The sequence below is a fragment of the Etheostoma spectabile genome, chromosome 9 (genome assembly GCF_008692095.1).
Source record: "Etheostoma spectabile isolate EspeVRDwgs_2016 chromosome 9, UIUC_Espe_1.0, whole genome shotgun sequence".
Classification (NCBI taxonomy): domain Eukaryota; kingdom Metazoa; phylum Chordata; class Actinopteri; order Perciformes; family Percidae; genus Etheostoma; species Etheostoma spectabile.
In genome coordinates, this window is record NC_045741.1 from 26,620,561 (window position 1) to 26,646,107 (window position 25,547).

General features: G+C 39.7%; 1 protein-coding gene across 1 annotated transcript in view; it reads left to right on the forward strand.

Moving 5' to 3' along the window:
• Positions 1 to 25,547, forward strand: part of LOC116695607 (inactive N-acetylated-alpha-linked acidic dipeptidase-like protein 2) — a 730,805-nt gene that overhangs the window by 512,348 nt on the left and 192,910 nt on the right. Inside the window, exon 13 of the mRNA XM_032525998.1 lies at positions 1,403 to 1,549. Coding sequence (XP_032381889.1) covers positions 1,403 to 1,549 — 147 coding nt within the window. The remainder of the gene's footprint in view (positions 1 to 1,402; positions 1,550 to 25,547) is intronic.

A 25,547-nucleotide genomic window follows, 5' to 3' on the forward strand; every position in this document is an offset into this window, starting at 1 on the left:
CTTCTTTATGCACATTAATTCAAATTTTTACCTGGGGTGCCCAAACTTTCCAACCCCACTGAATGTAGTCACCATTAGTTTCTGAGACTGTATTACACTATTCACTATTCACAAAAGTGTTTATTCAAAATCATCCAATGTTCGTCATTCATGTTTTTTAGAGTGTATAGTAGACCAACAATACTTCTCAAAAGTACACTATGTTTAGGGTCCAACATGCAAAACAATTTGTTTTTAATTATTTATTTGGGCATATTTTCCTTTTATTATATAGTGACAGTAGACAAACAGGAATGATAGGAGAGAGATGGGGATGACACGCAGCAAAGGGCCGCAGGTCCGGACCCGAACATGGGCCACTGCAAAGGACTCAGCCTACATGGGGCGCACACTCTGACTGGGTGAACTAGAGGTCATCCCGAGCAAAACCAATTTAATGTTTTCCAGAATGTCCTCTGTGCAGTTTTAATACAGTATGTCCTAGTGTTTATTTGGGGGGAATGGCCATCTTTGTAGTGCTATATGCAGCCCAGCATGTTTCATTGTTTGGAGCATCATCCGTTAACATTTATGTTTTTATTTTGTTGTAACTAGAGCTTAATTCTCCTCCTGACGCCACTCTGCACTGTAGTTTGGAGATGGAGGCATACATGTCTGATTTAAGAAACTTTTTAACCATCTGCGTGGTTATAGTTTACACAGTTTTCACTCGGCTTCTGTCACACTTAATCTAAAAAATGTTCTGCTACACAGCTGCCACACAGCTGTGAACTGCCATTTGTTACATGAAACTTAATCATAAACAAAGGGCTGCAACTGAATAAAGATGATCCAGTTATATTACTGTAATAACACAATGACTTATATTTTAGTTGCATCAAATCCATGAAAGTGTTAACAAGATTTGCAAATGATGTCTTTTTTTCTGTAGATATGATACGTTCCAGTGCACCAACACACTTGCGCACACAGACATAATAAAAAACACCAGGATCTTAATTGGGGTATTTACAATTTGTTGTGAAGAATACTAACCTCCAAGGTGAAATTTGATTTTGTTCTGTTGTTAATTTAACTTACATGCTAATACAAGCTATAAACACATGCTATCAAACAATGCATTGTTTCTTTGCCATTATAAATCTATAGAGTCAGTAAAACATGAACCATAAGCTGATATTTCAGGCAGTTAAAGTGTTAAAAGGAAGCATTAATGCAACAGTCCCAGACAGAAGCCAAGATTTATCTAGAACTCATTTAATTAATGAACAAGGCAACTTGTTTACCTCTGTGCCTTTCTATTTTACCAACCCCTGTCTGTATCTTTGTTCTCTTTCCACCAGTGAATTTCTCTTATCCCACTGTGTTTTTCTTTCTCTTCATCTTTTGTCCTTTCTCTTAGAGACAGTTGCTGAGTTGCATTCGTGGTGGGAACTGCCCGGGACCCAACGTCAGCTCGCTGCAGTTGCCTGGAGATGTGAATTTCTTCGCCAACCAACTGGCTGTGCCCACCATGGAGTTTGCCTTTGAGCAGACCAAAGCGGAAGAGGTACCCAAGCCAAAACACCAATGTTTTCCTTATTTTTTAGTTTTTTATTAAACTTCCTCTGCTCTCATTTTGCCTGCTGGTGACCTTCAATTTTCAAAACGGGTTTTATGCTAATGTGTATGCTCACTGAAGGGCAGAGGAGCTACTCTAATTCATGCAAGGCACAGTCACACCTTGTTTCTCAGCTGTGAATGGATTTATTTGGATAAACTGCTGAGTTTGCCATGGACCACCACTTTTAACACCACTATGTTTTATCTTTAGCTCCTAATTGGAAGTAAAACTCCTGCTCGGTGAAAATGCACACACCTGTCAGTTGTCTGTGTGTATCATATGCTGAGGAAAAGTGTTATTTTTAAAGGCACCAACAGTTTGTCACTGCAGTGAATTGTCCAGTTTTGACACATTTGGGAATAGATAATCACCATTTGCAGCCTATAAGACGAATAGTATTATTTAGACTCTGCTTGACACACTGCAATATGGATTATGCCTCTATACAAGCAACACATGCACATCACAGAGCTTACAAATTATGCATGCCCCATTTACTTCCATTAAAAATGCAGTATTGATGTTTGTTGTACTGCCTTGGGGTGGAAACAGAGATTTAGCCTGCGCTAAGTCGGCCCACTCAAATTTGGAACTTCTGGCTAGGACGGCAACTTTGAGCTTAATTAGTGCGAGATAGCTTCATGATGTATATCCGCCCTCAAGGCATCCTCAAAACCTGAAAATAATAGGTAGTGGAGGGTGAAATCTGCAGCACTGGCTTTAGGAGGAAAAAGAAAATCTAAATTGAATCAAAAGCATTCAAATGCATAAATATGCTTTTGTCTATTAGGGGAAAGCCCAGTATGCATACAATAGCATTAGCTTAATAGCCTTTAAACTAAACTTGCTGTGTTACACATCCGTGCCAAGCTCCAAAATCACATTTCCTGTATTATTTCATTTCTTTACTTTGACTTTAGGAAAGCTAAGAGAGAGAGCGAGCAGAAGTCATATACTGTACATATTGCAACATACTGTTCTTTATGGACTTCTTCACAAGGAAAGCTGTACTGTACTATATGTTGTTTGAGAATCGGGAACTGTAATCAGTGTTTCCTCTAGGTTGACTGGCGGGTGGTTCGGTGGACAGCACAAAAAAATGTTTCTTTCAAAGTTGGTTCCTCTCTAACTTTGGTTATTTCTTACAAGCAATGAAGCATTTAAAGGTCTGGTGCAGTGCTCACTCCATATAAACACTACATTATCTCACTTCCAGCAAACCTCACAGAGAACAATGAGGGATGCTGTGCTCCGACTCCATTTTTTTCTTTTTGTTATGAAAATGACAGGTCTGGCTACTCCGCTTGTCATTGGTCAGCTGTCAAAAAAGCGCTTGACGTAGGTTTTTTTTTTTAGACGTTATTGAAAACACGGTTTACTCCATAGGATTATAATGTAAAACAGATGCTGGCAGCTTAAAAAAAAGAGTGTGAACACAACCTCATTCAACTGCTTTAACTGAGATATTCTCTGGTCCAGCTTAGCTAAAAACACAACCCTGAACACCCTGTTAAGAGTGGACAGCATTCACTCACCTCATCTAGTCCACAATATACCAGTGAGCCAGTTCCTGCAAGTCAGAAGAAATTGTAGCACCACAATTGATTTTATGTCAAAAGCAGCCTATCTAGGACATCGTTTTGAACAAGGTTAAATCTGACATTACCAAAGCATGGGATAGGGCTCTAAATAAATATTGTGCCTCATTATTAAAGACCTAAGTCAAACATAACATCCAGAGTACTTTCTTCCACCTGCGATACTCCAGCAGTAGGAAGAATGAAAAACGTTATTCACAAGCATTGGCATGCTCTGAAGAGTGACCCTACGCTCACAGACATCTGTGCTAAGCTGCCCGGGTTTATTTTTAGGCGTGTCCACAACATCATGACTGATTGGTCCACTCAGACATGACCAACCCACCCCTGACCACTTGGCTTCCCAGCCCACCCCTGGGTTTCTATAAATGTGGTCACTGTGCACAATGTTTTAACTCGACCAATGCAAAACAATTCTCATATCCCATATCTCACTGGCAAGAAATACCCCATCTCTTCATTTATCTACTGAAACCGTATGCACGTAGTGTACCTTCTAAAGTGTCCTTGTGGACTGGCCTATATAGGCCAAACTAAACGTCAACGCAATGGCAAGGCACTACAAGCAGGCCAATAATGGCTCCCCTGCATCGCTGAGGTTCTAGGGAATCAAAAAAAATTACACGTCCACCCAGGGGTGGTGATATCATTAATGAATCCCTTTGCAGGGAAGCATTTACATACACTTGACACTTCACAACCTCTATGTCTAAACAAAGAATTTAATTTAACTTGCTTTCTCTAAAGTAAAAGTATGTCAAAATATAGTATTTAAAGGACCCATGGTATGGACATTTCACTTCATAAGGTTTTTTAACATTGATATGTGTTCACCCAGCCTGCCTATGGTCCCCCAGTGGCTAGAAATTGCATCCTGCTCTGCCTTTGAGAAAATAAAAGCTCAGATTGGCCGATCTGGAATCCTGCTCCTGATAAGGTCATAAGGAGCAAGCTTACCTCTCCTTTCTCTGCTTTGCCCGCCCAGAGAATTTGGCCTACCCATGAGAGAGAGACATCATGGCTTTCAAACGAGCAAAGTGGCAGTTGGTCAAGGCCACACTCCCACCCTCCACCCCTCTCCTCCTCAGTAGCTACAGACAGAGAAATGCCATGTCTCAAGGAAAGCTCATTGTGGGCCCGGCTCTAGTGGCTGTAGTTCTGCAGCAAGGTCGAATTTTGGGACTTCGGATACAGTATTGGGGGACCACTAAGGTCTATTTAAAAGAGACTTCAGATACGATTTTAGGGGACCACTAAGGTCTTTATAAAAGAGACTTCAGATACAGTATTAGGGGACCACTAAGGCCTATATAAAAGAGACTTCAGATACAGTATTAGGAGACCACTAAGGCCTATATAAAAGAGACTTCAGATACAGTATTAGGGGACCACTAAGGCCTATATAAAAGAGACTTCCAATACGATATTAGGGGACAACTAAGGTCTATATAAAAGAGACTTCAGATACGGTATTAGAGGACAACTAAGGGTTATATAAAAGAGACTTCAGATACAGTATTAGGGGACCACTAAGGTCTATATAAAAGAGACTTCAGATACGGTATTAGAGGACAACTAAGGGTTATATAAAAGAGACTTCAGATACAGTATTAGGGGACAACTAAGGCCTATATATAGCATCCAAACAGCACCATGCCATGGGACCTTTTAAGATGAATATACCACTATTCCCACTGTATTGTAAACATGTCATGCTTCTTATCTATCAACATTGTTGTTATTCACTTTTGACCTGTTTGTAGGCACCTATTTAATGACTTATTAATGAGTGTAGCACCTTGGTTGAGATGGGGGTATCTTCAGGTAGCCAACGCCCCCTTTACGCACAATCACACAATTGATGATTCTTGATGATTGATTGATGATTCTTATCAACGGCTCCATTGTCCATTCTCCAAGGACTCTGATGAAGATGTAACTCTACATTAAAACGTTAGTCACTGTCATATACCTTAAAAAATAAAAATCAAACTATAAATTAAGAAGACATCTGTGTGGCACCGGCAATTTTTTTCTTTTACTCTACACTGTTTTGTCCTGTCCTGGTTGCACCGGGTTGTTGTGGTTTGCAGAAGCGAAGAGAACTCTCTATTTTCTGCTACAACACTGAATTTGTCAGTACGTTTGCATGTCGTTCTTTACCAAGCCTGTTTGTAGCCATAAGGCCACCAACAACGTTCATTTTGCTCATTAACACACTCAACTGTCCAGCTGTTTCAGATATGAACTAACCAGACAGTTACCATGTTCATGGACTCACAGCAGTGTGTCAATGCAGTACGGCAGTGTGAAGGCTGAAAGAACAGCGCTACGGACGAGCGTCTAGCTAGTCCACACAGCATCCCGGGATGGGAGACAAATGTGCTCTGGTTTATTGACCTTTTTATTTAAAGCAATCGCATCGTCTTGGCGAGAGGGTGGTGCCAAGCACCATGAAAAGCCGCTGTGCCTCTGCAAAAATGCCTCGGGAAGGAACTCATTTTAGTTATGCAACAGAAAACTCAGATAGGACAGATGGTCTAGCTAGCTGTCTGGAGTTACCCTGCAGAGAACCATAGTCCTCAGAAATCCACCAGAGTTTAAAATGCCAACACAAAGGAAGCCAAAGGCAATGGATATCCGGCCTAAATGAGTGAAATCCGGTGGAATTTCCGTCGGCAACGGAGCAATCTAGGTTATAAATGCTAAAATATGATCCTGAATTCAAATTATACGCCTATGTCCTAATGATGATTTCCAATTGGCCATTATTTTTCAATTGCTTAGCTATAATAGTGCTGCATACTTTTTTTAAATTTTTTTGCAATAGTACATGCAGCAAAGATGTTGTGGACTTGGTTCTTGTTTTATTTATTTTATTAACTTTAATTTCTGACTAAAAAAAAATCAGTTTGGACAAATAATCTACATTCAGTGCTTGGTGTACAGTCCCTGACAAAAGTCTTGTCGCTTGTGTACAAATTGACCTGAAGTGCCGCTGAAAATATTTCTAATCAAGATTATTTACAAGAAATGGCTTATTAATCCCAACAGCTTTTGTAATAATGTTTCAGTGCAAAAGACCTGTCAAAAAGTTTCTAATTCACAGCTTGGTAAAGCCTTGAGTCAATTTTTGCAAAGACATAAGTGTTGTCGCCTTGTCATATGAGCTTCACCTGTGACTAATAATGGATCAATTAGGTCTCAGGTTGTGATAAAAACAACCCCAGTACACTAGACCTTCACATCACTGCACCTAAGACATCCTGCAACACCTGAACTAAGTTTTTGATTATCAAGAGGCTGAAGACCAGATCCACTGCTGATGTGGCAGACACCTTCAATAGGTCTCAGCGTCAAGTACAGAGGATTAAAAAAACATTTGAAGACACTGGAGATGTTTATGACAAGCCCAGGTCAGGCAGACCCACTAAGACAACTACTCGAGAGGACCGTTTGTTGGCTCGAAATGGCCTCCATGGTCAAATCAGTGCCCAGAAGCCAGCACTAAACAAAAGACAATTGAACAACCGTGTGGCATTTGCCAAGGCCCACAGCTTGCTAAAAGGATGGACGCTGGAGAAGTGGAAGAAAGGGGATTTTTCAGATGAATCTTCTGTTGAATTACACCACAGTTGCCGCAAATATTGCAGGAGAGCTATTGGAGCCCGCATGGATCCAAGATTCACCCAGAAAACAGCGAAGTTTGGTGGCGAAAAATCATGGTCTGGGGTTACATCCAGTATGGGGGTGTGCGAGAGATTTGCAGGGTGGAAGGCTGCATTTGAATCTCACAGCACCGCTATTTAATTTGCTGACATATTTTAGTATTTGTAGTAAATTTGTTCAATTTATGTATAGGCAACAAAACTTTTGTCTTGCCAAAATTTGACATTTCTGTCTTGTTTAAATAATAAATCTTTTTTTAGTGAAACTAATTAATTTCAGTGCATTGAACATCATTTGGGAGGGTTTTAGCTTTTCATATGAGCTATTTCTTACACCAATTGATTAATTAAAAGTCAGGTTAATAGCAGGTGTTTCTACAAAATAGATAAGCGACAAGACATTTGTCAGGGACTGTATATGGGCCCAGGGATGTATCTTAGATGGTGAACTCAACTGTGAGGAGAAAGGTCTTACATCCTGTTGGAAGATAGGTAGAGCAGTTACCTGCATTATCACATAATGGTACCTCCCCTCCTCGATAACACTCTCCTCTTGCGCTATTTAATGACAAAGTTACATTGTCACAACGTAGACACAGTTGTATATCAGACGTGTTGAGCAGTGTATCACCGTGCTGAAATAGTGACATGATTTTTATAATTTGACAGCCTTCTTATGTGAATGTTGTGCTACAGTGGTTTCCTGCATGTGCACTGTGTGGGCCGAAGAGTAAGTTTTGAAAGGCAGACGTCTTAGCACCTAGCAACATAATCATTAAAAACTTATTTTGTCAGTTTGTATTTTTTTGGTTAAAACAATTGGGGCCAACAACATTGTCAGTTTGTGAAACTTTTAGCCCAATTTTCCCCTCAGTTATTTTTAACAGTTCTAGCTGTCATATTTTTAACAGTCTTATTCTGTTTGAGTCATATCTCTCAATTTTTCTCCCACACACTGAACACAGATTGTGGCCTGCTCTTTGCTTTCCGCACCATGACACATTATCAGTGTTGTCATGGTGAATGGCCCTTATTTTAAGGACTAGGCATCAGAGCTGTGATACTGAGTTCCAAATTCTTTCCTACCCCAAAAGAAACCTGCACAAAGTATACTGTAGAATTGATGATTTACTCAAGAACTGTATTAAAGTAACAGTTTGTGGTATTTGTACTTTACTTGAGTATATTGATTTTATGTTGCTGTATTCCTCTACTCCACTACATGTTTTGGACTCATATACAACAGTTACTAGTTACTTTTCAGACACATGGGCAGCAACTCACGCATATTGGCACAAAGCAGCCTTCTTCAGGGTGGCATATACTATAAATATATTTAGATTTGTTATTATTTTGTTAACAGACAAACAACTTAAATGTGTCTTGGTGTAGAAAAGGGGTTTAACCTGCAGCAGAATATAAGCATTGACTCTGCTGCTCTGACTTTAGTAGGCAGTTCATTGTACCACTGTGAGGCCAAAACAGGGCATTGACTGGGATGACAAAAGCAAAGCGTCAAGGTTGCACCCGAGTGTAGGGTTTGAAGATGGCTTCGTGGAATGAAGTAGCAGTTGACTTCACTGCCCTGCATGTCAGCGCCAGTCAGTCTTGAGCTGGATGGGAGCTGCGACAGGGAACCACTGCAAGCAGAGAAGACGATTGGTGCCTGGCACACACTAAAAGATTTTTTAAATGTTAACAGATGCTGAAAATGTGAGAGACCCGACACACAACAAAGTGTAATGATAGAACAGTTTTGTTCTTATAGTTTGTGGAAAGCAACGATTTGGCCAAAACAGCACACCACACAATTCCATTAGCAAACACCCAGAGCTCTGAATCTCAAAACCATAAATCTTGCACGATCAAACATAACTTTAGAGTATACAAACTGCCCGGGCTGGTCTTCTGCTGGAGATCGGTGCTTTTTGGAGGTTACTCGCTGATAGGTCTTTTTGCACAGTAGCGCTGTTAGCGCTCCCTGTTTCCTCTATGCTATCTCTCCATCTGTGATCCAAAGATTTGCAGCATAAAATATAATGTTGACTGTGTCCTCTTCTACCCTCGGTGTTCCCTACATACCACAGGATGTCAGATTGTAAATACTGAACATGTATAATAGTTGCAATTTGAAAATAGGTGCGGCCTGGATGGACATGTGAAGAGATAAAGGGTACTAAACGTACTAACTAAACAGTCAATTTGTTCAATGACGGTACATATTAATAATAAAAAAAATTATAAATTGACCGCTCGTGGTAAAACTTTATAGCAATACCAATCACAAGGTCGGTGGCTGGATCCCTGGTCACTGCAGTTTACATGTGGACACTGAACCCTGACTTGTTCCTACACTATCGGCGTCTTAATGTGCATGAATGTTTATCAGTATGGCAGAGTTGGCCCCCAGTGTATGAATGTGTGTGTGAATGAACAGTGAATGGTACCTGTCGTGTTGAAAGTGCTTAGAGTAGTTGTCAGGACTAGAAAAGTACTACCTAAAATCAGTCCATTTACAAACCCCAATTCCAAAGAAGTTGGGACGTTGTGTGAAATATGAAATAAAACAGAATACAATGGTTTGCAAATCCTTTCTTAAGTTCAATTGAATACACTGCATAGACAAGCTATTTAATGTTCAAACTGATTAACTTTATTGTTTTTTGCAAATATTGAGTTAAGATTTATGAAACATGAGAACTAAACCAACACACACATACATATATATATATATATATATATATATATATATATATATATATATATATATATATATATATATATATATATATATAATTTTTTTTCCTGCTACTGTTAGTGGAAAAAGGTGGTTTAATCTAGAATGTAGAGATTATGCATTTGGCCCCTGAAGTTTACAAACATAACACATTGACGTCAAGTAATATAAGATTATTTTAGGGGGATATAAATATATAATAATATATGTATTCTTATTATAGAAAAGTATGTTCTCAGCTTAATTGAGACTCAAATCTGAGAGGGGCAAAGATTAGACAGGACACAGGAGAGTGTACTGAACTTGTTTAGGTAATCTATTGAAGCAGATACATATGGTCCCAACTACACACAACTTTTGCATCTGTGCGCCAGCATTGTTCAATTTTCCAAGCAGACCTCTGTATGTGATCTACTGTGTGTGTAATCATATTCATTCATCCTCATATGCCCAATAAACAGGGTTTTGGTGCTGGTAATGTGTTGGGAAACCGCCAGATGTTGTGTAGCAGAAGTGTGGTTCGTTAAACATTTGTTTTCTCGTTTAGCATCTGTTTTTCCGCTCACTACATGAAAGTTCTCGTCTGTGCAGTCATAACGATCCCAACAGTGTCCTGTGATTACTCACCCCCTGCAATTATTTTACAAAGTTTGTTTTAGAAAGTTTGCACAGTTGTTTAAGTTGGCTGAGGCATCACAAAGATGTACATTTATATTGGAGAGTGGAAGCGGAGCAACCTGTGTGAGTAAGGAGGAAGGGTGGGGGAACTCAAAGATTCTATCCAAAACACAGAATTTAACCCTCTGAGGACAAAGGACGCACTGGCGAGTCCAAGCAACTTTTGACAAAGTCCTACTCAAAAAGCGATCTTACAAATTTTCCTTTTAGTAGTTTATTTACTTTATTTTACTCACTTATTACGCTACTTTGTGAACCCAAGACTTTTCTAAACTCATTTCAAGCACCAAAACAAATTGAGTGTAGTTTTGTTTTCACATGAGGTTTGAGAAATATTTCTGATTTAGGGCCAAATTATGTCTTCATACATTGCTCTGGAAGAATTTTGGGCACCACTATAAAAAAAGCTGAGTTTTTTCTCAACAAAATAATATGAAACACATGGGTTTCAGGTTATCCTTAAAAGGAGACTTTGAGAACATATCTAAAAATGCCCTTAGACCTCAGAGGGTTAAAGAAAACTCACTTTTAAAAGTAATTTAGTAAATAGTTGTTTCCATCTTCCAAAACACCAGGAGCAATTGCCAGCTATGTTTTAAGCAAAGTTAGACCACAGACTATATACAGATCAGGGATGGCAAACTAATTTTAGTTCATGGGCCACATACCCCTAATTTGATCTCAAGTGGGCCAGATCAGTAAACCACTCCAGAAAAATCAGAAACTTTATCGTCCACAGAGATTCTTTTCAGCTTGATGTTGGCAAATGCAAGTTGCCGCTGCTTTGTCAGCCTTCTAAGTCCATTGTACGTAAAAAATAATATTACGGACTCAGGAGCAAGGGGTAATATTCTGAGAAAAAACTAAGAACTTTTAAACATTAAGTTGTAAATTTACTGAAAAAAAACTTGGATATTCTCTGAGATTGAAGTGATAAATTTGAAATTGGAATTAATTATTTTCACACTTTGCAATGTCATCCAGTGGGCCTCAATTGACCCTTTGGCGGGCACTTTGGCCATATGTTTGACCCCAATAATATAGAGTGAGTCCGACGCCGTCACTCCACATAAAACATCCCTGGGCCATATTCACTTCCAACTAACTTCACGGTGAATAATGAGGGCAAAACAGCATCACCAATCTACTCTCTGTCTATCTCTGTAACCGGTAGGCTAACAACAACATGTTCTTCACCTGTTTAACCAACTTTACCAGATAGTCAGACTGTCCTGTTATTACACGTGTGACATGTGACCTAACCACAGACACTTGCCTTGTGGATGTACTCAGGGTGGTGCCCTGCTGGGATTGAATAGTGGAAACACTGGAATCGATATATGGCGTTATATATGACATTTGCAATGTATCTTATGCCAGTTCACCTTCTGGGCACTGCCAAGGTGCCCTTGAGCATGGCACCGAACTGCAAACTGCTCTGGGTGCCTTTCCATGTGCAGCCCCCCCCTCCCATTCTGAATTCTCTCCATTTAGTGGATGTAGAGGAGCTGAGCATTTGTGTGTAATTCACGCCTGTGTGTGTGATGTGTGTAAATTGTAATTTCCCCTTGTGGGATTAATAAAATCGACATTATTCGGTTGACTAGTGCTATGCAATAGTCCAGTGTTAAATCTGATTTACCATTGGGTGTGATGTATATGGCTGACAAGGAAGTCCAATGAATAAAAAGAATGAGAATGAATGTACTTTGTTGATTGGCTCATTCACTGTCATGTTGTGCAACTAGCAGTGTAGTCAAGAAAACCGAGACCAAGTCATCACCAAGACCAGAATGTATCGAGACCAAGACAAGACTAAAACTTTGAGGAGTTGAGAGTGAAACAAGTCCAAGACCAGGGCCAGACCAAAGAATCTAAACATGCAGTATATACACAACCAGCTAATATGTATAGCAAATATTTACTAAATCCCTTTGGGTGAGGGGTGAAGAGATGTCTGCAGAATGTTGTTACAAAGGCAGATTGATAACATTAGCTAGCTAGCTTTAGCGTCACTTACACTTAGCTTACCTTTCTTTATGCTTCCTTACTAAAAGGTGTAGGTGATGTCGGTTAGCATTACATTGCAGAATTTACACACTGGTGTGTGTTTTCTTTTAGATGTTGTTTTGCAATTGAACTCTTAAAAAAATATATAAAATAAATAAAACGATTTGGCTGACATCTCCCAGACAGCTAGGGGCTTCTTCTCCTGTTGCCTAAGGTGCATTTGAAACATGAAGTTTTACATTCAATCACAGCAATGTCGTTAACGCATAAATCAGATGATACACAGGCAATTTAGTGATATCCCTGCGGGTGTTGTCTTTACCGGTCTTGAAATAAAATCCAGAGTCCTCTTAATCCGGGACCGAGCCAAGACAGAGTAAATATGTAGTGCCTCGAGTACTACAACACAGGCGACCAGTCACGGGATGTGAGAGTCACAGGTTCCACTGGGAAGGTCTCAGCAGGAAGCTTACTCCTTCCAAATTAAATAAATAAAAATAAATTTTAAAAAACCTCTTTATTGATACAATCATACATTGTGATGTAACACTCAAAAAACGCATTCAGTGCATCTTTCTTCACCATAGTGCTCAGAAATCTGGAAGGACGATTCCATCCTGTAGGTGCTATGCGTGGGAGTTGTCTCTGACATGTGTCACCAAGCTGTTATATAGACATGCATATATATATAGCAGGTATGCAGGTCGGTGAGGTGTAAAAAGAATTTTTGACATCCTGTCATCTCTGGTGCTCCTTGGTTCAGGGCCACATACAGATTGAGGTGGGAATAGCAAAGGTTTCATAGTGCCAGAAGAATCTTCATCTTGACTTTGGCATGTACTCTGTGTCGATTGGAGGCCTTTGTTGCAACTCCCTCCAATTGTATCCGCTAAAAATGTAAAGACCAGGGCTGTGACATCTTGTGCTCTCCGTTACATCCTTAAACTTGTCTTACAGCATTGATGTCTGAAACATTGTGGGAAATAATAGACTGCTCTGCAAATGACTGGTGTCCGTAATCTATCCACCGTAACAACAACAAATTGTGCTTTCCTGGTTTATTTTCTTCTCCCACTACATCGGCAACAGCTGTAATTATCTCCGTGTAGATTTTAACCGACATGCCAATAAAATACTTTGTTTGACAGGCTGAGATACAAATCTGTTTTGTGTTCAAACAATAGGAAATGAAGTTCCAAATAACTGCTACCATTTTTTGACTCATTTTCCTTGAGTGTGACCCCTAAAAGGAGCTCTCTGTGGCAGAAAGACAACACAGTTAATCAGCCTCTTCCCCGTGTCCTCGGTCTGTCTCACCTGTTTATTGTGCATTTCCATTTTCCTTCCGGTGGTTTAGTCAGAAGTCCACCCTGCTGATTTAATGGCTGTTGCCCACAGATGCTCATGTTGTAACCTCTGTGTCTTGTAGCTGCCCAGCTGAGACGAGTGTGATTTGTTAAACCTGTTGAGCTCCCTGACACCTCTGTCGCAAAAGGCCAAATGTCCCAGCAGCATATACCTGATCCAAAATGTGTTTGACCTGTACAGACCCCAATAGACAGAGAACATCAACACTGGCAGCACCACCCTGTCTCCTAGAAAGGATTTTTACATACAAATGATTAGTATTATTTTCCCCTACATTAGACCTGATTTGATGCCGTAGCTTGTAGTTACTAGACCATTTGTAAACTTTTTTTATGGTCATGTACCTAGCCAAAGAATTTGAACATCGACAACTTCTCAGTCCCTCCTCTTTACTACCTCCTCTGCTAAAACCCAAATGGTCTCCTAACCCCCTCCCCCCACAAGCGAGAAAGAATGGGTATGCATGAGCAGTGATTGACATGCAGTTAGACAACCTCCCTGGCCCTGATTGGAGCATCTGAACCGGGAGCTGTGGATTTTTGCAAATCACACAATAGGCTGTAGGTGGTGCCGGAGGAGCTGGATTATTCACTAAATATGACAGAAAGTTAGTTTTAATAAGTCTTACCTACAGCATCTTTAAAGTGCAGCAGTGCTGTACATGCACTTTTTCCTATACTCATCAACTAAATTTTGTTTTTCATGCAATCCAGGCAAGTATTGCCAGTTATTACGTCTATATTGATCACAGGAAATATGTGGTTCTAATAACTTGTTTTCGCAGTGATTACTTGCAGGTTTAGTTGGCTAACCACTATAGATAGGGAGCTAACTGCTGACATGGTAGCTATATTCATAGTTTTGCGCCACAGCGGTGCAGAGGAGGGTCTGGTTAGTCCACACAGCATTTCATGATGGGTGACAAACGTGCTCTGGTTTATTGGCATTTCTTTAAACCAATCCTAATCGTCTTGGGCGCCGCTAGGCGTCATGTGGAGCAACAGTGCCGCTGCAAAATCGCCTCGGGATGAACTTGTTTTGGTGGAACACTTGTACGTTCAAAAGTTGTTTTAGTCGTGCAACAGAAAACTCAGATTGGACAGATAGTCTAGCTAGCTGTCTGGATTTACCCTGCAGAGATCTGAGGACCAGGTAACCATAGTCCTCAAAAATTCACCAGAGCCTAGAATGCCAACACAAAGAAAGCGGAAGGTAACGAAATTTGGCCGAAAAAAGTGACATACGGCATAATTTCCAGCGGTACCTGAACAATCCGTGAAATTAAAAGCCGTCGATATAGACTACTATATATACACAACAAGTGCCAATGCAGGAAGTAGGAAGTCAGAAAGTCAGGGTGTGGAGGCTGTGGTGAGAATGACTGCTATCAGCATTTCTTTTGTCAGCTGGATGTTAACTTGCTAGCTCGGAGAGCTATTGTGATTGATTGACTACCACAAGCATGGCAGGCAGCACCCTACAAACCACATATTTTGTGAAGACGGGTGGATAAATTTTGCTGTCCTGCTTTTCGGAGCGACCTGTATGAAGTATTGCTTGCAGAGATGTTTTCTAGGCCACAGTGTGATGACGCAATTCCCCGTTTTTCTGTAAAACAAGTGGCAGCGGAGTGGAAAGCGAGATATTACACATACATCCGTACACATGTCACTTAACAACTCATATTTGACAAGCTGCTTTGAATTTGGGAGCAATTTCTTCACACCATTTCTCCAGGAGCACATCAGGTCTTAATTTATCATTGGCTCTTTGGCAGGAATACTATTTTATTACATCCATTTCCAGTGGCATTTGTCCATTTTAAATATTTCTTAGACTGCATGGTAGACTGTAAAACACATTAAATGACGTCTTGTTAAGTGGCGGTAGGTATCTGTCGGGGCCTCCAACCATCCTGGAAGTCTGAAGCTGATGAGAAATGATAGAACGATATTACATCTGCATCCAACTCTCCCCTGCACAGCTGTCAGGCCAAAACTCCCTTTGGTGCATCAAACGGTGATGATACCAAGGAGCAGTCACGCAAGCTGAGGCTCCCTAACACACACCCATGTGCACGTTCGCATATCTCACATCTGACACATCTTACTTGAGGTATTTCCAACGACAACTTTGAAGATGAGTGAGGGTGAGAGGGCATGTGAATGAAGTCTGTGGATGGAGGAAAATATGAAGGAGGAAATATGTGGTAAAGTAAGAGTAAGGAGATGGGTTGTTAAAATCAATTAATCATTACCATATTCAATTTTACAAACCTCTTTCTCTTTATGATACTTTCTTGAAAGTCCTCTATACTGCACTTTACTTTACTTGGATTTAGCAGGGAATATACTGTAGCGCTGTTGCGGAAGGTCTGTCAATGCGGGACTACTTTTTCTGTTATTGGAGCCTGATCATTTGATCAAAGCCTTGTTATGAACCCTAGAATAGAAGTGAACATAGATGTTGTGTTGTTATTATTAAATTAACAGATTTAAGGGATTGTACTTTGAGTGTTTTTGCCTAACATAACATTCTGAGTGCAACACTAGTTGTACTCCCACAGGATATTTAAATATTCATGCTTTAAATATTTGTATCTCCTTATCTGTTTATCGGGCGATCAACTAACTTCCACGTAAGCCGACGATAAAGTACAGTCTCGCCGTAGCTGACTCAGCAGAAGTGATTTATTAATGGATGAGCTGTTTGGTCCAGTTAACACTATCATCATCAGCACTTTCTGTATGTCCAACATTTTATTTAGCTCCCCAAATACTGATTGTGAAGAAGATTGCTCACAATCTTTTCATGACAGAGCAGTTTGACAATGAAAGTGATTATTTATCATTATTATAAACACCTTCAGCGATTATTTGTATCTTAATGTAGGGTAAAACCGAGCACAGTTTGTCTCCTTCACTATATTCCAGTTGAAACCCTTGGGGAAACATTGTCGTGCAAACTTAACCTACAGTACGTGGTTTTAAGCCTCACCTCCACATTAGACTTTGACCACCTGAGGTTCAGAGTGTGTGCTTGTGTGTGAGTCAGTATCACATGTCTCTGTTTGACTAGCCAAATAAAAATCCTGGACTCGGACCAGTCGAGAGAGAGAGATTTTGGCTGGTTTGGTCAACAGTTTGAGGACTTGTTTGAGCATTCCTTTGCACTTTGCAGGCATCATTTGTAAAATAGAGTGTAAGGAACCTTGACTTTTTTCTCAAATTCCATATTGGATGTTCAACAAGATGGCATTGTACAGACAGAGATGGCTACCAGAGTAATCAACAGGCCTGCGTCAGTTTACAAAATGTTTGATTAATCTTTGGAACATGCATTGTGTATAACCACATTACATGCGTTTCTCTGACAAGTAGAGCCATAGTCGTAGTCATAGTGGACAGTCCTGAAATGAGCATTGATGACACATTGCGGAATATTGTACCAGTGTACATACTTACTGTATATAGTACCATTTTGTTTAGGACAGGTAAAGAATGAAACCAATGGAATAAGTGCCACTTTTACGAAAAAGGTAGAAATAAAAGAGAAATATGAAGGTTCATATTTACCTTGTATGTATGCTTCACACAGCATTGTGAACGCCTCACTGATTAGCATGTAGAGAGTATAAATTATGTTAAATATCTAGTAAAATATGTACTAGCATTCTTTCTTCCCCCCTCAAGTATGTTTAATAAGTCGCTGTTAAGTGATAGCAGGGGTGCTCTAAGTCCTTCTTTTCTGCTATCCTATGTGGGATAAGAACTTCCACCAAAAGAAGCCTTTGTAGTCTTTATGTAGTAGTTAAAATAGATTAAATGCCTTATTCGCCGTTTCTGTATAAACATATTAGCATTGACCGAAACCTAAAAGTGTTTTCATTTAAAGAAATCTAAAGAAAAAAACAAATGATTGCTTGAAAAGTATCTTAGATAAGTCAAATATACAGATATACACATTTTACATGAACAGCGCAAACCCAACCCTCCGTAGTTTGGGTTATGCTGGAGCACCTACAGCAAATCTCAACAACAACACCCATGGTAAATCAGAAAATATGCCATGCAGGGTCAAGCACAATTGGATACATGCTTTGTATTTGGTAGATGCACGTTATTCTGAACAGTGATGTCTGTGCTCTAGACATCTCATTTGGTGGCTCATTGATGTCTTTTCAGTGGACAACAATGGAGCACTAAGCTTAAAAATCTGGCTTAAAATTCTTTGTATAAAAACACAATAACAAAAAAACAGGGATGTTGTAGAGCGCACTCTGGTGGACAAACTATGCAAAGCCAACACTCATAACATGGTTGAAGAGTGTTTCAGCCATTTTTATTTATTTTTTTAAATATTAATTTATCAAAATCATTTGTCATTAAAAATGATTCTGATAAATGAATATTTAAAAAAAAGTGAATCAATAAATAATAATACATAAATGCTGATACCGATAGTTGGGAAAATGCCTAATGTCGGCCGATAAATCTATTTATAGAGTGTGGTCTAGACCTACTCTATCTGTTAAGTGTGTTGAGATAACTATTGTTATGATTTGATACTATAAATAAAACTGAATTGAATTTAATTTAATTGAACTGAATTGAATTGGTGGGGCTTGTTGCCAATTGTTGAAAAGGGACCCAAAGTCATTAATGAGCATCAACACATTTCCTATTCCATTATTTTTCTTTATGGTCAAATCCATCTCCTCCCTTACTACTTATTTGGAATACCTACAGTATCTTCCTAATCTGTAAATTTTGTACCACAATTCTTTGCGGTCTGAAAGGGTTATCTGTTGAAACGGTAATATATTGGAACCCTACTTGTATTTACCCTGTATTAAAAATATTTTAATTCAGTCATTAATTCTACCATTCTGACCACTAAAATATTAAGGAAAATACGGCATAGTGTAATACTAATAATACTTGTACAACTGTAAGCTGCACTAAAAATACCCACCAACACCAACCTTTATCAAACGTCTTTCAACCGTGGTGGGTTGTGGTGGGGTGGCTTCTTTGATGGTTTGACATTCCACTCACATGTCAAATTATTTCTCTTTTAAACATCACTGCATGAAACAAAGCTGTCACATCTCCCTCCTGCCAGTCTGCCACGCGTCAAAACCCCGCTGAACTAAGTTTCACACTGAATCAGCTTTGTCTGTGAGCATGTGTAACTCACTGTGTTTTAAAATAAAAAAAGCCCTTGCCAGATGTTTCATCACTCTATCTATCACTAATCTACTACACTTTAAGAAAGGCCTGTTTTAAGCTTAAGCTCACAATGTACAGTTACTTATCAGCTTAGCTGACAGCTGGATTTGTCTTATCTGAAATCCAATACAGCTTTGATTCACAAAACACTTATCATAAAAAGTGAGAGCCCAGAAAGGATGAAGACAGTGTAAATCTTTTTCTCTCTTGATCCACTTATTTGTGCATCTCCACCCATACACCAAAGTTACAATGGATCTAAACGGTGCACTTATCTTAGGGTTTCCAATTATATTCCCCTGAAGGATCCTCATCAAGTGTACTGGATCCTACTGGATTTTATTTTTGGGGGGGTTGTGGGGAAATAAATTGACCTGTCAGCCGCAACCCACTTAAAGTTTGAATAGCCCATCTAATGACGCTTTCAATAAGCAATCTGTACTGTAAGGCAGGAGCACGGTGTCCATGTAACGTCAGAGGTCAAGCGGAATAGGTTTACATGGTTTAATTTTCAAAAAACATCATATTTTTGTTGTACTGCACATTGCTGCAACTCCTCTTTTTACCCTGTGTGTTGAGCTCTCCGTTTTAGCTACAGAGTGAGCCATCTCACTTCTATTCCATCTTTGTTGGGAGTCGCACATGCGCAGTACCTAGGTAAGGACTACTAGCCAGTCAGAAGCAGAGTAGCGCGGAGCCTGGCAAGCAAGTGATCCAAAACAAACCTGCTTCAGCCAGTAACCTATGGTTTTGGCTCAGCCATATAACCTAGACGGGAGCCAGATGTTTTAGAGTAAGTTATTTAAATGTTAACAAATTAGTCTTTTGTAGGTAACATTTTACCTCTGCACTGTTTCCTGGACATGGCGACATAACTGCCTGAACTCTTCGGGCCTCCGCTCTAACTAGCTTGGTTTGAGGGCGAGGACGAGCCTATAACGTGTCTAACAAAGTGACGCAAAATGCATTTGTCACAGAAGTAAAGGCTGGACTACAGCAGAGCTGTTGGGAGCGGTTTGTGAACAGCATTTTCTGTTGCAGATGGTAAGTCCCTTGGAGGGGGGAGTTTGGGCTTTTTCACTTTGTAAACCTATAACATGCACAAACACATATATAACACTATATAGGAAAGGGGAAATGCCAAAAAGCGTAATATAAGCACTTTAGATGTACACATTTCTATTTAAAAAATAACAGATGAAAATAACAGATGGCAGTGCCACACAAAATCCATCTAGTTGCAATGCTAAGTAATATCAGCTGTTCACTAGCGCCAAATGAATAGAAGCAAAGAGTCTGGACAGATGAGCGGCAGCAGGCTGATTCCAGTGGAGAACGGGGAAGAAGAGGCCGCTGCTGAGGATGTGCTGCAGGTGATTCTACTGGAGCTACAGTAAGCTAGCTCATGTACAGACAGTTTTAACAGAGCTTGCCATTTAGCAGTTGCTATTCCAATGCTGTGCCACTCGGGTGGCGTAAACCTATCTCTTGTGTGTGGTTGGGAGCGGTGTGTTGATGTTTGAATTGAGTGTACAGTATCTGCGCTGCAAATCCAGTGTTGTTGAGATACATGTGAATTTTTTTCTAGTTACTGTGCTGTTGGCTTTGATTGTTACTGTATTGTAAATCCTGTTGAGATGCAGGTAAATGTATGCATGTCTTAGTAAATATTCAGCTGGCTTTAACTGTGTGTATGTGTGCTATAAATCCTGTTGAGGTAAAGGTGAATTTAGTTGTTGTGCTGTTGGCTGCAACTCAGTGTGCTCACCCTTCCTCAGTCTCAGTCAATTGCAAATGCAATCTGGACAGTTTGGATACTTTCCTGAGAAAAAAAGCCAAACTGTACGTCTTTGTGTTTGCCCAGACCAAGTGTAAAAGATCAGATGTCTTTTTATAAATACAGATTGCATGTTAATACCAGGTACAAATAGGGGCCAATTTCCTAATAATCTATAATCCAGAACCGTGAAAAGAAATCCCATTCATCTGCATTTTTTTATGTCTGAATGCTTCCTTTCTTTTACATAGCTCATTCTCAATTCCATATTCAGTTTTTTTGCTTTTGTTTTTTTAGTCCTTTCCCCTGGCATCCAGTCTTCTTTCTCTTAATCCTCAGTGTCTTGCTCTCGCTCTTATTCTCTTTTCATCCAGGAAGCATTCATTCTCTCTTAACCCGGAGAATAAACATGCTGTGACCTTAAACTGTCACAGCTGCACCTTTAACCACAAGTCAAGTGGACTTTCAAAGGACCATCCATTTATATGTTTTTACTCACTTTAAAACACCGTAGGCTCCTATGAGGTCCAAAGCTATGATATATCCTATGATTTCTGTATAATAAAGATTAATGTCAGCCCAATAAAGCAAGTGAATCCTATTCGAAAAAATAAAAAAGTAGATAAACACATTTAAGGGTCTGTCCTCCACTACATCCTTTAGTTATTAATCTTCATCACTCCTCCTCCACTGTTGTCCTCTGCATCTCCCCCTCTTTGTGCATCATCCACATCACTTTAATAGAAAATGATAGCTTCTCTCTCCTTCTCCTGCCTCAGCAGCACCCAACTGCCTCAAACACACACCCCATCAGACACACTCGCAACAGATGTTCGGTCCAATCAACTGGATTAGAGGGTTTAGTATCGACATCAATTACCTCCTCAGGAACAGACGGTGCCAAAATTGTCCCAAGCCAAACTCCCAGACCCTCTGGAATCTGGAGAGGATGGAAACGAAAGTGGGCTCCTTAGAGCCATTTCCCATTTTAAGGTTCTTTTTGCTGAAATATTTTGTGAGAGGAGAAATTATCAGGTTCTTACAGAGTAAAATCTGTGTACTTACTATGTCCACACTGTACAAGACACAGATAGAACCTTATATCTCCTGAGATTACTCTTCACAGTGGATCCATCTTATTGCATAAAGTACAAATCATGCGTTGACTTGCAGTCTCAGTACATCATGACGCCATTGGTACTGCTGCTGTTTCACATTGTTTTTATGGCAGAAACCACTTAGGGTTTAAATTGATGATGGCATATATACTGTGTCTAAACTAATCGTGATTTCTATTCTAATTTAGTTCCTCTTTGTTGAACAAAAAAGAAGAAGGCTAAGTAGAACAAGAATAAATAGGATTCGGACATAAAGAAGAAGATGATGGCAAAGAAGACAAAGGCACCTACAAAGAAAGTGTAGATGAAGACAAAGATAATGAAGATCAAGACAATAAGGAGGAAAAATGATACAAAGATGTTTTTGTGCAGGATAACTTGATTTTTACAGAGAGTTTTAGTTTAGAAAAAATGACTTCTATAAACTTTTAAGTAGAAAATAGGAAAAACATAGACAAACTGATTTAATCATCAACAATTTTACTGTGCAACATTCTGTACTACAAAGTCAATAACAGCAAAACACTGTCTATACACAGCCCAGTCTCATGGCAGTTTTTGAAATGGTGACATTATTTAATCTATTGATGCATGTACAGGGACACAATTTTCTGTTTTATTTTGGCGGTGAGCACTTAAAACTAATGCATTTCAATGGGAAGCATCTTTCATGATAGAAGCACGATTACGGCAGCAAGCAGAATTAAAAAGCTGAAAAATCCATGTAAGGAGGGTGGCTGGGTTAAACAACACAGGACTTTTACCCTGCAGACCGGGGTTTGCATCCCACGTGTTGCAATTCTTCTCCTCACCAGAACCACAACCGTCCTGTTGTTGTCACCGTCTCCTGCGTGTGACGGTTTCTTTCAATTGTTGGTCTTTACCTAACCACAACCGTCCCGTTGTTGTAGCTTGTCCCGTGTGGCGGTCCATCCTGTTGTTGTTGCCGGACGTGTGGCGTTTCATTTCCCCCCGTTGTTACGTTCCCTAGAGACCATGGATCGTGTCCCGCCGGCCGATGTTGTCCCCCAGAGCAGACTGTCGCAGCCCAGTCATTTCCTGAATGGCAGTTCAATAAATTTTCACCTTTCCATTTTGTGGTAACCACCATGAAATAAATGAGAAAATTGTGTCCTTGTTGACAAATCAAAAGTATATACAGTGGGGCTCGAATGTTTGGGCACCCCAGGTAAAAATTTGTATTAATGTGCATAAAGAAGCCAAGAAAAGATGGAAAAATCTCCAAAAGGCATCAAATGACAGATTAGACATTTGCATAATATGTAACAAAAAGTTAGATTTTATTTCCATCATTAACACTTTCAAAATAACGGAAAACAAAAAAAGGGCGTCTGCAAAAGTTTGGGCACCCTGCAGAGTTAATACCTTGTACTGCCCCCTTTGGACCCCCCCCCAAAAAATCCAGCCCTTAGTATCTCCAGCATACAGAATTAGATGCATGTTGGCCCGTCAGTCTGTGTTAGGGCTGTGTGACAAGACAACACACACAGACAGCAGTGGGACTGAGGGCATTTTGCATGCATTCAGTCAGTATGATCCTATTACAGTTATTGTGCTAGCTGTGAGAGCAGTTGAGGACACACAGTAAAATCTGCTCCACTTGACTACACAGGTCACTAAACATACGCACACATGTGTCAAAACTCACATTTAAACAAGCATGCAAACATAGAAGGTATAGAAATGCAGCTTAAAGAAATGACGTAAACAACTTGCTGACCAGAGATATGTAATAGACCTGCATGAGAAAAACACACACCACACACACACACACACACACACACACACACAACACACACACCAACACACACACACACACACACACACACACCACACACACTGCTAGCTTACCAAGGGAGAAAGGTTGGACAGAGACAAGGTTTGCAGAGATCATGCTATAGCTGCCAGTCTCCCTTAGGCCATAAATAGCCAAAGGGGTATGAGTTTGAACTCTAAATGGCCTCATACTCTCGTCTCTCCCTTTAGCGACATTTGACATGGGATTATGGTTATGTAATTTCAAACAGAATGAAAAAGAACTAGTTGTAGATTGAGCTACAGCTACAAGCTGACTCTTAGACACAAGAGCAGGCATGCTTATTTAAATTGTTGGTTTGAGAGAATGCACTTTAACTAACAGACTTTAGACTGATGAGTCAGTTTGCAATAAACCTTAAACATGATGGAGGTTTGTCCCTGGCCACAGCTATATTGCAACCACTTCCATATAAAAACGTCAGTAAAACTGTAATAAATGTTATTTCTATGCACAATTTTTCATTTAATTGTTAATCCAATGCTTCTGTAATGGCCTCATGTATTAAGAGTTTTCCTACATCCTGATTTAACAAACTGTCAAGCATTAAACGATTTTCATACTCTGGGTTGAGAGGAGAGTTAGATAGTTTGATTGGAGGATAGAGTGTGTTAAAGATTTATTCAGAGTTTTTTTTTCACACTGATAAGGAAAACAAGAAATAAACTAAACTAAAAAGTACTGGTTCCAGAATTTGAAGCACACAAAAGATGCAATCAATCATTTCTAAAAGATATGTTCTGGAATAAAAGCTACCTGTTCACAAGATGACCATGGGTGAACCAAAATCAATCTGCAGTACCTTTTGTGAGTGAAAGTTATTGTCACTTAAAATATGTATGTCATACAGTGGGGCTCAAAAGTTTGGGCACCCCAGATAAAAATGTATATTAATGTGCATAAATAAGAATAAAAGATGGAAAAATCTCCAAAAGGCATCAAATGACAGATTAGACAAATAATTTTCTTCAAGGTCATCCCAGATTTTCAATTAGGTTGAGGTCAGGAGATTGTAAAGGCCATGGCAAAACCTTCAGTTTACACCTCTTGATGTAATCCACCTGGATTTTGAGGTGTGTTTAGGATCATTATCCCTTTAAGAAGCCATCTCTCTTAACTTCAGTTTTTCACAGATTGCACAAGTTAGCATCCAAAATTGCTGAAATTTTATTGAATTCCTTTTCTTCTACTCGTGAAATGTTCCCTGTGCCCCTGGCTGCAATATAACCCCATATATATATATAACCCCCCCCCCCCCCCCTGCTTAACAGTTGGACAGAGGTTCTTTATATTCTCATTAATTCGTGTCCTTCTTCTCTAAACGTACCTTTGCTCATTCCGGCCAAAAAGTTTATTTAACCTCATCGGTCCACAGAACTTGATCACACATGCATCAGGTGTGTCTAATGTTCATTTGCAAACTTCAAACGTTGATTTTTATGGTGAGGACGAGAAGAGGTTTTCTTCTGATGACTCTTCCATGAAGACCATGTTGTACAAGTATCTCTTTCTAGTGGAATAGTGACCACAACCAGTGTCTGCCAGGTCTTCTGGATGGATGTGCAGTCAAACGTGGGTTTGACTTGCTTTCTCACAATCCTGCGAGCTGTTCTGTCTGATAATTTTCTTGGTCTTCCAGATCTTGCTTTAACTTCCACTGTTCCTGATAAATGCCATTTCTTAATTACATTCTGAACAGAGGATATTGGCATCTGAAAAGGCTTTGCTATCTCTTTAGCCTTCTCCTGCTTGTGAGCATCAACTATTTTAGTTTCAGTTTTCTAGACAACTGCTGAGAAGAAGCCATGGTGCTGATTGTTGGGGCAAGGTCAGTGAGTCTGGGCATTTAAACCTAAGAGACATCACTGGTCTTTCAGACGATGATTGAGAAACATCCATGACACTGTCAGGTCTCAACTTTA